The 14,702-nt window shown below is 39.3% G+C and overlaps 1 protein-coding gene across 4 annotated transcripts in view; it reads right to left on the reverse strand.

Annotated features, from left to right (window-relative positions):
* Positions 1-14,702, reverse strand: part of BICDL1 (BICD family like cargo adaptor 1) — a 93,629-nt gene that overhangs the window by 74,935 nt on the left and 3,992 nt on the right. For all 4 annotated transcript variants that reach the window (XR_011542379.1, XR_011542378.1, XM_070628801.1 and 1 more), the window contains exon 2: positions 11,489-11,704. Coding sequence is in view for 2 of the 4 variants with exons in the window: in XM_070628801.1 (XP_070484902.1) it covers positions 11,489-11,704 (216 nt within the window). In the remaining 2 variants the exon portion in view is untranslated. The remainder of the gene's footprint in view (positions 1-11,488; positions 11,705-14,702) is intronic.

The raw sequence follows: 14,702 nt of genomic DNA on the forward strand, positions 1-14,702 counted from the left end.
TCAGATGCAAAGCTGCTAATTCCAAGACAGCTGTTTAAAGAACAAGGATCTGTTGACTCTTCAGAGGAAAATCAGTCTTTTCAGGGGAGATTAGCTCCAGCCAGTATGCATAGTATATTCTTCGTGTGTGGAGGAGACATGAGAGGCAGACTGAGGAATACAGCTCCAAACAGGCAGGAAACAGACAAAGCACCTGTTCGCATCAACTTCCTCCTACACATGTCACCTCACAGACACCAACTCAGAGGAGTGGCTCCTCTAGGAGGGAGAGTGTGAGGGCTGGATGAGGAGGAGGTGGGGAATCCATAGAGGGTAGAACTCAGGAGGGGGGAGCAGGCGTGCATCTGAATACAGCTTCAGTCACTCTGCATGAGTAAATGCTTGGGTGAAAACCACACAAAAAGTACTAGAACAGAGTCTCAGGTACTGAAGAGAGCTCAGAGGCTGTGGGAAATTTACGCAAAATCTCACCTCAATACCACAGAATTCTCATTGGAGACAGAATCTAGAAGTCATTTTGTGTGTGTGTGTGAGGAAGATTGGCCCTGAGCTAACATCTGCTGCCAATCCTTCTCTTTTTGCTTGAGGAAGATCACCGCTGAGCTAACATCTGTGCCAGTCTTCCTCTATTTTATGTGGGATGCCGCCATGGCTTGATGAGCAGTGGTAGGTCTGTGTCCTGGATGGGAACCTGCAAACCCAGGGCCACCGAAGCAGAGGGCACGAACTTAACCACCTCATGGCCACCAGGCCAACCCCTAGGAGTTATTTTTTTATTATTCTTTCCTTAACTCCCTTTCTCATATCCATTCATTCTGTTAACAAGCCTTGTTGGTTCTACCTCAAAACACACACTCAATCTAACCCTCCCCACCACCTCCACAATCAAAGCTACCATCAACTCTCCCCGTGGAGAGTCACTTCTTCACTGATCTCCATGCTCCCACCCCGGCTGCTATAACCCATTCTCCTACAGCAGCTAGAGTAATCTTTTAAAAACAGCTATCAGTCAGGTCATGATGCTCTCCTGCCAAAAACACATCACTGGCTTCACAGCACACTGAATAAAACCCCAAATCTCTGTATCATGGCTGGAAAGGCCCTACATAATCTGGCCACGGGGTACCTCTCTGACCTCATCTCCTATACTCTTCCCAAGGTGACCACGCCCCAGTCACATCACCCTGCTTTCCATTTGTTCCTAGGCTTTTCAACGCTGTTCTCTTCGCCTGGAACACTCGCTCATTTTTATCTATCAGGTGCCTGCTCAAACCTCACCTCTTCAAAAGTTCCTTCCCGACAACTCTATTAAAAACTGAGTTGTTCCCGTAGCTACCACTTTCTCCCCCTTACCTGGCTTTATTGTATTCCGAGCACTTAACACTACCTGATTTGTATTTCTCATGTATTTCTTTTTTACTGTCAACCTACTACATTACTTTAGAATAGGGAATTTATCTCGTTCGCTAAGTATCTCTGTTACGCAGAACAGGTCCTTCACACACAGTAGGTACACATTAAAAATATTTGTTGAATGACTGATTTTTCTTTTTATTGCAAAATATAATGTACATAAAGACAAATACATAAAACATATATTAACTATTTGTAAAGCAAACACCCATGTAATTACCACCAAGGTCAAGAAGTAGAACATCCCAGAAGCCTCCTCCCCAAGCATCATTCCGTGATGACAACAACCACCTCACACACAACTCCTCAGGTAACCATTATCCTGACTTCTGTGAGGAAAATCACCTCCATTTTCTTTATAGTTTTACTACTTATACATGCAGAATGATAGGTTTTTCAGCCTTAATAAAGATAACGTTAGGGAGAGTAGACTCTTTTTGGACATTTTTGGAGGGCAATATGATAATATCTATTAAAAATTTAAACGTACATACCTTTTGACCTAGACATCCCACTTTTAGGAATCCATCCTAGAGAAATGCTAACATAAGAGTGCAAAGATATATAACAAGATGTCCGCTGCAGCAGTGTTTGTTAACACTAAAACACTGTAACCAATGTGTATGCTCTTCAATAGGAAATGGTACATCCATATGTACATGGAATACTACATACAACCATTAAAAATATGAAAAAAAGTCTAAGATAAAGTGAAAAAAATTAACAAAACTATTTTGTTTAAAAAGAAAAAATAAATGTAAAAATTATGCACATGTGTGTATGATATACAGAAAAATACAAAAATATTAACACCATATCATCATTAGTATTTTCTTTGATGGAGGATCATGGGGGATTTTCACTGCTTACATCAAACATCTCTGTATTGTCTGACTTTCATTTTACAATGAACATGAGTTCTTTTTGCCATTGGAAAAAACAATGTGTATATATATATATTTTAATTTCAAAATCTATGAGTGGAAACTTAAGGAAGGGACATAATTGGAATTTCTGAATATCTAGTTAGGGATTTTCAGTAAGGCTTAGTTCCTTAAGAAACCATCTCTATCCTAGCTAGATAAATCAAGTTTTACAAAAGAACACCCCACTGGTGCCAAGCTTTCATAGACACAGATTTCAAACTGCCTGGCTTCACCTGAACTACAAGTGGGTCTTTGTTCTTTATTTCAACCTCTCCATCACCAGTCTTCAGACTGTTCCTCCAGGTATCTTGGCCTAAGCCCTTCGAGTTTGAAATGCGGGCTTTGATGTCTCCTGGCCTTGGACCTACGCCTAACTTCCTGCTGAATTCTTTGTATCCCCCTCCCTATCTGTGATTCTACAGTAACAACTTTTTTGGCTTCATCCAGCCTTTGGGACAGCCCTTTCTGTATATTGCCCCAAATACAGCTTCTCCCACTGGCACAATTAGATAGTGATACACAAAGCCACAGTGACGAGGCACACGCCCACAATTGTGGATATGAGGAATCAGGGATGGGTTTGTTAGAGACACTTCTAGAGCTGCAATGAGGGGAAAAAGGACTAATAGGGAGGGTCCTGGGAAAATAAAAGCTAAAAGAATACAGCATTGTAAATCTCAAAGAAGAAGAAGGGAAAAAACAATGATTTTTAAGAGGAATTCTCAGGAGTTTTACATCCAGGGCTGCACATGGAGCAGCTATGCATCCTCGATGAGGCTCTGTTCAAAAGCAGGCACCTTTGCTGCCTCCTTCTCCACACTACAGACCATTTTGGGTTCTAAGAATGGATAAGATGACAGAGAGTTGCACACAGGGAGTTCTTTTTCGTCCAGCGTTTATGCCCCCAGGAAGAGGGGGGAAGCCATAATGATACCCAAATCCAAATAACGGCCAACCCTCCCACGAGACAAGAGAATTTTTTTTGTAAACGCTAAAATGCTCATTTCCATCTCCATCAGCAAGGTCAGAGGACTACAGGGCCAGTCACTCAGTAACTGACCAACCCAGAGACCTCTGGAGAAACACAGCACGACACAAAACACTAGATCTCTAGGCAAACGAGTCACCATCGTCTACAGCTTGTCTGTCACAGCACTGACATCCATGGTCCCTTTGACCACTGGTTTTTGAATAGCACATATATGGCATAAGAGTGAGTTTGAGAGTCAAGAGTGCTTTTCTACAGAGTGCATGGAGGGGTTGTGTATTCTTCAGAAAGTTCTGGTTCTAAACATTTCTTTATTAGGTACCTTAGATAGTCATTTAACAAAAATGACAACCAACAACTTTTTATAGAACGCCCACTCTGTTAGATACCTGTTTATAACAATAAACACGACAGATGCAGGCCTGGCTCTCAAAGAGTGTGCAATCTAACAGGATCCATCAAAGAACGCTGCTCCCCCAGCTCTTGTATGGCTGACTCTTCACCCTGTACGTCTTACCTCAAACGTTATCTCCACACAGAAGCCTTCTCCACCTGCTCTTTCTAAAGTCGCTTTCTTTCTTCTGGTCATTTGCCATCAGATCACCCTTCATAGTACCTACTACAATCTATAGTGTCTTGTGGATTTGTTTAGTTATTTATATAACTTTTCCTACTAGCCTCACACAACAGAGGTCCTGTGTTCCCCACTGCATCCCCTGTGCCTTGCTCAATAAATATTTGCTGAACGTTGAATTAAAGAAGATCTAAAAATATAATAAAAGTTTCACCATTTTACTCAAAAGAATAGAATGCCAGTTAGTCACTAAACGAGAGTGAGAGAGGTGGATCCGGGACTTTTTCAAAGAATAAAATTAAGGGTTCTAAATCTCTCCCCATTGGGCATGGCAGCCCTTAGTCACATGGTTATAAGCATGTGTATCTTTGGTGTGTAAATATGTCACTGAGTGTAAGGAAGCCCCAAGGAACATGGCACCACTGTGAATGCCTCCCATAGACAGCGCTAAGAGCCAAGAGTTGGACCTGTTGGCAAAAAACACCCCCAGATCATTCTTGTTATGGGTTGAATTGTGCCTCCTCTCCCCAAATTCAAATGTTTAAGTCCAAATCCCAGTACCTCACAATGTGACCTTATTTGGAGACAGGATCTTTACAGAGGTAATTAAATTAAAAAGAGGTCATCAGGTGGGCCCTAATCCAATATGGCTGGTGTTCTTTTAAGGAGAGGAAATTTGGAAACAGAGACAGATACTCATGGAGGGAAGAAATGCAAAGAGACACAGAGAGAAGACAGCCATCTGCAAGGCAAGGAGAGGGACCTAGAACAGACTCTTCCTCAGCGCTCAGAAGGAACCAGCTCTTACGACATCCTGGTTTTGGACTTCTAGCCTCCAGCACTGGGAGACAGTAACTGTCTGTTGTTTAAACCACTCGGTCTGTGGCACTTTGTTATGGCAGTCCTAGCAAACTAAGACAGTTTTCCATAACCTCCTAAAAATTTTATTTTACGTTTTCCTAGCTCTTTAGTCAAGATTAAACGCTAGGATTTTTTTTTTCCTTAAAAAGTCCATACAGCATTAGAAATTCATGGGGAAATTAACGCTGCTGAGATAATATTCCACGCAGGAAACATAACTGGATCCCTATATCATACTGAAAAATAAATTCTAGATAGATTAAAGATCTAAACGTAAAATCAAGTCTTAGGTTTTTGTAATTAATATGAGCAAATATCTTTATGACTTGGAGGACAGGATTACAGAAAAACACAAAAGAACAAATTATTTGACTTTGTTAAAAGTACACACTTCTGTTTAGTAAAAGACTCCATAAACAAAGTGAAAATACAATAGTATCAAGAATGTGTAAAAAAAACTTACACATACAGTAGTAAGAAAATAGGTGAAAGATATAAACAGGCAATAGACAATAAACATAAAAATAAAAGACGCTGGGGCTGGCCCGGTGGCACAGTGGTTAAGTGCGCACGTTCTACTTTGGCGGCCCGGGGTTTGCTGGTTCCCATCCTGGGTGCGGACATGGCACCACTGGGCATGCCATGCTGTGGTAGGCGCCCTACACATAAAGTAGAGGAAGATGGGCATGGATGTTAGCTCAGGGCCAGCTTTCCTCAGCAAAAAGAGGAGGATTGGCAGCAGTTAGCTCAGGGCTAGCCTTCCTCAAAAAAATATAAATAAATAAATAAAAGATGCTTAACCTCACTCATAATTCATTATAAATTAAAACAACAAAAATTCCATTTCACATATATGAGACTGATTAAAAACTTAAAAATCTGACAATAACCAAGTGTTGGTGAGGATGTGAAGAATGACACACACTGTCTGTCATACACACTGCTGGTTGAGAACGTAAAACTGCTTAACTCTCTTGGAGAGCAATTTGGCAATATGAAGACGTATTTTCTCATGGACCTAGCAATTCTACTACTAGGTTTATCCCCAGAGCAATGCAAATATATGTGCACAAGAAAAGGCACAAGAATATTCACTGCAGGAAAGTTTGTAAGACTGAAAAATTGGAAACAAATGTTTATCAACCAGAGAATGGATAAATATATGGTACTATAACGGCACAACGAAACACCAAACAACAGTTAAAACAGATGAACTGGAACTACATTTATTAACGTGGGTCAATCCCCCAAACATAACATTGAGCCAAAAGAACGAGTTGAAGAATGATGTGGACATGAAGCTGCCATTTATTAAATGTTTGAAACATGGAAAAAATTAAATTATTACTCATTGTTAGTGGACACATAGGTGTATATATATAATGAAGATATACATAAGTTCACATATACGTGTGTGTGTGTGTGTGTGTGTATAAGTATAAAAACATGAATAGGAAGGAAGATAACTCTGGAAAAGTGGAGAGGCATGAGGTGAGCGCCTCAAATACAGCAATAATGTCTTATCTCTTTAAAAAATCTGAATATGACAAAATGTTAACATTTTACAAAGCTGGATTTGTATTTTTCTCTGCACTTTAAATATCTCATGATTTTTTAAATGGACAAAGCAAAAATCAACATAATAATCCATTCAAAGGATTGCTAAAACTGTACACATTCAGTCCTGCAGGGAACTGAAGCCCTGACACTAGTAAGAAAATGAGATTAAAACCAAGCACATGGTCCTGCTGTTGGTGGGATGAGGAGTGAGGAAAGGAGGAGCAAAGAGGTGTGACTGATCCATCAGGTATACAACTGCAGGGAAAAAGCGTAAGAAAATTTCTAGCCAGTTGCTACCAACTCTAGAGCCATGCATTTTGGGGAAGGAAAATCTAAGAAGTCCCTAAGCAATTTTAAATCCCACTTTTTTAGAAGAAATTGTTTTTCCCATTCTTTGGTCAACAGGTGCTCAAGTCTGACCTTAGCGTTTGCAAGAATGTGTGAACAGTGTTTTATTAGCACAAACTGTGCACAGGCCTTCTTTTAACTCTTATTGTCGTTTCTAACATTACTGAGCTTCATTTTAAAAATAATATCTTATTTTAACCGCTTCTGAAGACTGAAAAGGCTAAGGAAGAAACTCATTACTGACATTATTAGTATTATGAACAAGACTGTTTCGACATTGTTCAAATCGCTGCTTTGGCTTGCTGCTGTGCACACAGGCTTTAAGAACTTTCCACAGTGCCTGAACTGTGTTATAACTGTGGCAGGTTAAATCAGTGAATAATCACTTCAGGACTCTTTGACACTGACCAGAACTCTGCTATCTTTGCTGCTGCCGTCTGGGGCTCTGGAGGTTTCTGTTGTAATGTCGGTGAAAAGTACTGTATTATGTATCAGAAGGATTCTCACAAACCTCCACTTTAAGCTTTATATGGAGGTACTCGCCTTAGGCAACAAGCATGGCCCATGTCTCTTACCTCTTCCTTCTGAAAGCAAGGCCCAGTGTATTCTTTCCACTTTCAATATAGTTAGGATGATAAGTGTCTAACATGTCCTATTAAACCCACTGTCAATGCCACTGCAGTGTTATTTTCTAATTTAGAATGTGAATTACACTTTCTCCAAATATGTCAGCCTGAGTTTCACAAAAATGAGACTCAGAGAATCTTAGAAGCTAGAAGAGAATTTAGAGGGCATTTTGTCCAAATGAGCAAATAAACTGGGATAGAGGTATCCGCAGGGTATATGCAGCAGTGTCCAGGGGATACTAGGTGCCATAGGATAAACTTGACAACTCCTAGGAGGGTCAATTTTACATTTTTTTTTTTTTTTTTTTTTTGCTGAGGAAGATTCACCCTGAGCTAACATCCGTTGCCAATCTTCCTCCAGTTTTGCTTGAGACGGATCAGCCCTGAGCTAACGTCTGTGCCAATCTTCCTCTATTTTGTATGTGGGTCACTGCCACAGCACAGCTGACGAGTGGTTTAGGTCCACACCCAGGATCTGAACCTGCAAACCCAGGCCACTGAAGCAGAGTGCACTGAACTTAACCACTATGCCATGGGGCCAGCCCCTACACAAATATTTTTGAATAGAGATTTAACTACTAAACAAAACATTTTTATACACTGATATGTACTAGGGACACTTCAGATTCTTCTGCTCTCAAGTTAGAGAATCAACATTTGACTAGATACAGAAATCCCATCTACATGATGAGGACATGATAATGATAAGTTACCATTTATTGAGCACTTACTATATGCTAGACATTGTGGTTAGATCTTTACACATATTATCTCATTCAGACCTCATAATATTATCAGGTAATAGTAATAATATATTGTTTCCATTATACAGAGGAGTAAACTAAGGTTTAAAAAGCTGAAAAAACTTTCCATGTTCACCCAGCTAGTCAATAGCAGAGTTGGTGTTTGGCCCCAGGGCTGTCTGGCTTCAAAGCCTGCGATCTTAACTGCTGTCTCAGAAATCTGAAATTGAGGCACAGGAACTCTAATCATTCTTGAATTAGAAGATCCTTAATCAAGTCACATATGGTTCTGTCCCTCAGGTTTTCCCAGCTATAAAATTAGAACAGTATCTATCCCTTCCTTCATCATAATGAGGATCCAGAAGCTCATGGGATATATATGTTCACAGCATCCTATTTTAGAGCTGAAAAGAACCTTGGTCACACAAAAACTTGTACATGAATGTCTATGGAAGCCTTATTCATAATAGCCCCAAAGTGGAAGCAACCCAAATGTCCACCAACTAATGAATGGATAAACAAAACGTGTTATATCCATACAATGAAATATTCTTCAGCCACAAAAATCAATGCAGTATTGATACATGCTACAATTTGGATGAAGTTTGGAAACATTATGCTATGAGAAAGAAGCCAGTCACAAAGGGTCACACAAATATGATTCCATTTATGTGAAATGTTCAGAACAGGCAAATCCATAGAGACAGAAAGTAGATTAGTAGTTGCCAGGGGTCAGGGCATGGGGTAGCTTAGAAGGAATGGGGAGTGACAGAGTCTGTTTTTGGGGGGCTGTGAAATGCTCCGTAGTTAGATAGTGGTGATGGTTGCAAAACTCTGTGAATATACTAAAAACTACTGAAGTGTGCACTTTTTAAAAGTAAATGTGAATTGTATCTCAAGAGAACTGTTTTTTTTTTTAAAGAGAAACTTGGAGGCCATGGCAGCAAAGGAAATATATTTAAAAATACTTTGGACAAAAGCATCATTTTTGAAATATTGTACTACATTTTAGATATTATTAAACTGTGAAATACATTTCACGCTTATGAAACACGCTATCTACATTATAAGAAAAGCATTGTCTTCTACTACCTCTGCTGGCTGTTAGCTTGTCCTAGGAGAATCTTGATTCACTTCAAAGTACTCAACTCCTCTAGTTCCTGAATACTCAGTTAATAAAATGACAATAAAACACCATCTAAACTGGCTGCTGATGGAAACCCCAGGGGCTTGTCCTGTTTAAAAAGGGGAAAAAAGCGACGAAACTCACCAAGGGCCTACATTCAAGGCCAGAGAGGATAACAAGAATCTAGATTTAGTGGAAATGTTATCCTCCTATACTCTTCTGGGAGCAGCTTAACAGGATTTTCCACAGGGAAATTAGGCAAAGGAACCTCAACTATAAAGATACTGCTTTAGTAAAATAACCATCAACACTGAAACAAATCCTTACCTTCATATACTGCTTAACATAAATACGTTATCTCATTTTCATTTCAACAGTACTTGCATGAGGTACCAATTTTTACCCCCACTTTAAAGACAAGGAAAATGAGGCACAAACAAGTCACCCAGTTTTTCAGAAGCAGAGTCAAGATTCAACACGCATCTAAGTTCCAAGCTCTGTGCTCTTTTGCTATGTCATGCTAATATTTGCTTTCTCCCTTCATCTCTCTTGGCCATCTATCTTTCACCAGATCAGAAACCAGAATTAACTCTGCTTCAGCCCATGTTATATTGTAACATAAACTTAGTCCCCAACAAAGGATGTCCCTTTTAATTGTTCTGTTTTGTTGTATTCCTTTCATAAGTCTCCATAAGAAATGCTTAGAGTAAGTATTAAATAAATGTTTTTGAACAAATAAATCAATCTGGCCAGGCCTATCTGGTTAATTCAATGTTTCGTGAATAATGAACGAAGACTCAAAAACCTTCACAAGAATAGAACTTCCCTTCCCAGTTGCTGAAAAAGGTTTACTGAGTCAAAAATGCTGTTACTGAGCTGGCCCTGTAAATGACTCCTTGAAGAACTGTCCAACTCTTCCTTTCCAGCCAATCAAATAGTGATTTGATTCCCTGGATGGGAAGCCTGAAGACAAGATCTTCAGCTCTACCCATCACCTGAATTCTCACCTTTCACATACATCTGGATATTTCCTGCAACTAGCCATTTTCCAAGTTATTATGCATCTCTTTCTCTGTTTCCTTCTTTCCTTCCTGTCTTCTGCCCTCCTTCCCTTCCTCTCTCCCTTTCTCTACGCCTCTCTCACCTTTTCCTCCTTCTCTATTTCTCCCACCCCTCCCCCCTTCCTTCTCTCTCTCTCCTTCCTCCTCTCCCTTGCTGCAGTGGTAGCATTTACTTCACACTTCCTTGTGAGGCATGAAGGTTGTGACCAGTCTCAGAGTACCTATGGGAAGCAACTATGACACAAACTAATGAAACAACTTCATACAGTGTTACCCGTTGAAGTAGTGGAACTGCCAAGAATCTACCATATGCTGCTCTAGCTAAGCATTTCCCAGAGACCTAAGCACCAAACACTAACCAGGCGGACCAAGACAGTGCTCTCATGAGAACGTTTGTGCTTAGGGATGAGATCAGAGTAGAAGTTCTTTTTTCCTCTGGTAACTGAAGAGTTAGTAGTTTTATTTTCAACACATGAGACGGACTGAGGTACAATAGTAAATCCAGCTCTTAATTTTCAAAAGTAGGTGGATTTAGAGAGCAGGGTATTAACAACATTCCTGCATTTGTTAAAAAGGTATGTTCTATATTTAAATGAGATTTCCACCTATTCTGTACTCAAACTCCTTTTTTTTGCAATCACTTTACAGTCTTGACCCTGGTTAATTAATTAATACTTCCATGACACCACCCTACAAAGGTACAAGCAAAGAATTTTTTACTTAACAGGGAAATAAAGAAAATAAATTTTAAATATAGATACACATACCTCCTCTCATATTTAAATAGTATGAAAGAATGTACATCCACAAATGTAATATCAATGGAAATCATTTACTCCAGAAATTTTCCCTAAGTTTTTCAGTTTAAAGACAGCACCATTTAATATTTGAACTAAATGCATTAACATAATTTTACCAGTGACAGACTTCCTCTAGGTAACGGAATCATAGAATTTTAGAGCTACAAGGAAGGACAAAAATCATTAAGCACAACCTTTTCATTTTAAAAATGAGAAAACACCCAAGTTAAGTGATTGTCAAAACCCCATAGCTGGCTAATGACAGGCAAGAGGCTTGGCTCCTGACTCCTAGTTTGGCACAGCTCAAGTTCTTACAGGTGAAAAATATTTAACTTGTTGCTATTAACACCAAAGGCAACAAAAAGTCAGAACTACTCCTACCATATATATGTTTAACATGACACAGAAACTCTGTTTCAACTTTTAGTAATTTACACCATAAATTCCTCACTTGTGACTCACCCTGCTGAGCTGATCCAGTAACCTTTGGTTCTGTTCTGACAGCTCCTGGACAGCCCGGGTTTTCTCTCGGTCTGCTTCCCGTAGATGAACTTGCTGCCTCTCCAACTCATCCTGAAGCTGTTTGACGTCGCTCTCCAGCTCTGACACACGTCCTTCCCACTCCCCTTCTCGATTCTCAAATCGTCTTCTTAATTCGTGTTTCTCTTGTTCTAAGTGCTGGGTGAAAAATGAAGAGGATTTAAAAACTATTAAAAATTCCACAGCCTCTCGTTTTTTTCTCTTTTCACACTCTCCTGTGTGGAACTTTTCTTTTTCCCAGTCGGTCAGCACAACAGAACACTCTGCCACATACAAAAAATCGCCCATTTCACAGCCACAAATATATTCCCTTCTTCCAGAGCAGGGAAGGAGTTGGTTTCTCAAGGAGAATGCCATTCCTATTAAAAATACTTAATGTTACTATGTAGAGGTAGGAATTCACTTGAAATTTAGCAAGTCATCTAATTAATTGGTGAACTACACATTTAAACAACTTAAAATGAGTCCTCAAGGCAGCTTCTTTTGGAATCATCTACTGTGCCTGGCATAAGACCAAGCACTTAGAATCACAGAATTTTCAGAGACAGAAAGAACTCCAGAGATCCTTCAGATTAACCATCTTTTCTTACAAATGCGGCAAGAGGAGATAATAAGTAACAAGCTCAAGGTCAATACTAGTAAATGGCAGAGCTGGGATCTGTGTCCAAGTCACCTGACTCTGTTTAGCGTTCTAAATCACAACTCAATAAATATTTGTTGCTATATATAGCACTGTATTTCTAAATCATTAAGGCAAGTGCAGGTTCAGCTCTACTTTCAATCATGGCCTATTAGCCTTGCATATTTATTTTCGATCCGTTCATTCATTCCTGAGTGCCTACTATGGGGCCAGCCACTGCTCTGGGGATGTAATAACGAGCAAAACAGACATGGCCCATGCCTTTATGGAGTTTTCATTCTAGTGAGAGAGGCTGATAAAAGTAATAAGTTGTGTGTGACAAATGGTATGCAAGAAAAGTATAGATGGTGGAAGTTCTTTTGAATTGAAGGAAATAAGAACATCTTTTTGTTTCTATGACATAAGCATAGATGTCTCTTTTCAGGGGCAAGTATGTTCTCCTACTTAAAAAGCACAGGATGTACAAACAAGCCAAGTCTATACCTCGAGGAGTATATAAAATAGAAGTTAAAGTAATGGTCCTCAACGTTTGGTGCTCTCAGAAAAGCTCTGCGTAATTGTTCAAAATATACCACCTGGACCCCGATTCCAAAGACTGTGATTCAGTTAAGAATGGGATGAGGCCTGGGCAAGCGTGCATCTATCTATCTATCTATCTTGGTTCTACAGGAAATTCTGATGCACTGAAGGCTGATATCAAGCACTGAGATCGTTTCAACAAGCTAAGATGAGCACACGAATCTTTACTTCACAGTACTCAGTCATCTCTTCACCTTGGGAAGCCATGCTTCAAGTTCCAAGTTCTCACTTTAAAAAATTTTTTTCAAAAGCCTGAAGGGCCAGGGCATATGGTTATACAACAAAATCAGTCCCATTACTTCACACCTGAGATGTTTCTAAAAAAGAGATTATCCCTTTTCATCCTGCCATCTTATTCCTCTTACTTTGCTCTGAGTGACTTGTGAATGTTTCCGAAAGTTGAATTTACCCCCCAAAAGATGAAAATTTACCACAACAAAGCAGTCCAAATAATGTGGCAAAAGAAAAAAACAGTGATCCAAAATTAAATTTCTGAGCACATTAGCAAAGGCAGTTTTCACTGAAATAAATGTACAGCCCTGCAAATTGACCACTTTAAGGAAATACCAACTTGCATATAGCCACTCTAGTATATTTGTTGAAAAAGTCACACACTTATACTTGTTATACTTTAGACAGCCTCAGTTTGGAGCATGTGGGACAAGGAATGACAAAGGACAGAATTCTACTCATGAGCATGAGAATTTTCTGCTTCATGCTTTCTTCATATTGCTAAACTTCCAAAAATGAGAATGTTTTAGTCACTGTTGAAATTTCAGAAGGAAGAAATGCAGAAACAAATGCTAACTGCAATCCCAAAACTGTGATACTTGGTTTTATTGAGTTTTTCCAAAATGAAAAAGACTGAGCAGAAGGCAACAAGAGGTCAGTAATCACAGTGTTATTGAGAGGCCAGATAAATTAGGCTTGTGTTCTAAAAGAACAGAGAGACTTAAAAACATTCAGCAAACAGCTGTTAGTGAACAGCCCAACCAGGCAACTGAAACAACCCAATCCACTTGTGGGGGGAGGGGCCTGTTGAGGACAGGCGGTGCTGATCAGTCTATTCTGTCCTTCTATTTCCTTGGACATGTGACAATTCGGACAATCCTAATTCAGCTGTCCCACCAAGACTTTCCAATGAACATACAGAATTTAGCCTTTTGTCTACACTGAGAAAAGAAAGGTTTCTCGCAGAATTATATTTTCAATCAAGTGCTAAATTAACCAGTAAACTCTAGGCAGAATATCGGTAAGTGTGGAGGTGAGGCTCTGTCCATGCTATTTCTTGGTTCTCGGGGTTACATGGTATTTTAAAAGTTGAAATTTACACCTGAAATAATATAATGTTACATGTCAATTATACCTCAATAAAAAAAGAAAAAAGTTAATATCAAAACTGTCAAGGTCATCAGAAACAAGGCAAGTCTAAGTAATGGTCACAGCAAAGGGGAGACTAAGAAGATATGAAAACAGTGTAATGTGGTAGCCTGGATGGGAGCCTGGAACAGAAAAGGACAATAGGTAAAGGCTAAGGAAATCTGAATAAACTAAGGATTTAGTTAATAACAACATATCAGTATTGGTTCCTTAATTATGGCAAGTGTACCATATTAATGTAAGATGTTAATAATAGAGGAAACTGGGTGCAGGGCATATGGAAACTCTCTGTGCCATCTTTCCAACTTTTCCGTAAATCTAAAACCATTCTAAGAAAATAAAGCCTACTTAAAACTCTCAAAAAACAAAAGTTAGTATCATCAGCCTACCTAAAAACAGTTGTTAAAAATATGAATTTCTGTAAAGAACCAAAAAGCAATACCATGCTCATAAGTCCAAGATACAGTTCTTGAAAAATACAAAGAAAAAGTACTATTTTTTAAGTGGATCAAGCACTAAATGCAAATCAGGACCCCT

The sequence above is a fragment of the Equus przewalskii genome, chromosome 7 (assembly GCF_037783145.1).
Source record: "Equus przewalskii isolate Varuska chromosome 7, EquPr2, whole genome shotgun sequence".
NCBI lineage: Eukaryota > Metazoa > Chordata > Mammalia > Perissodactyla > Equidae > Equus > Equus przewalskii.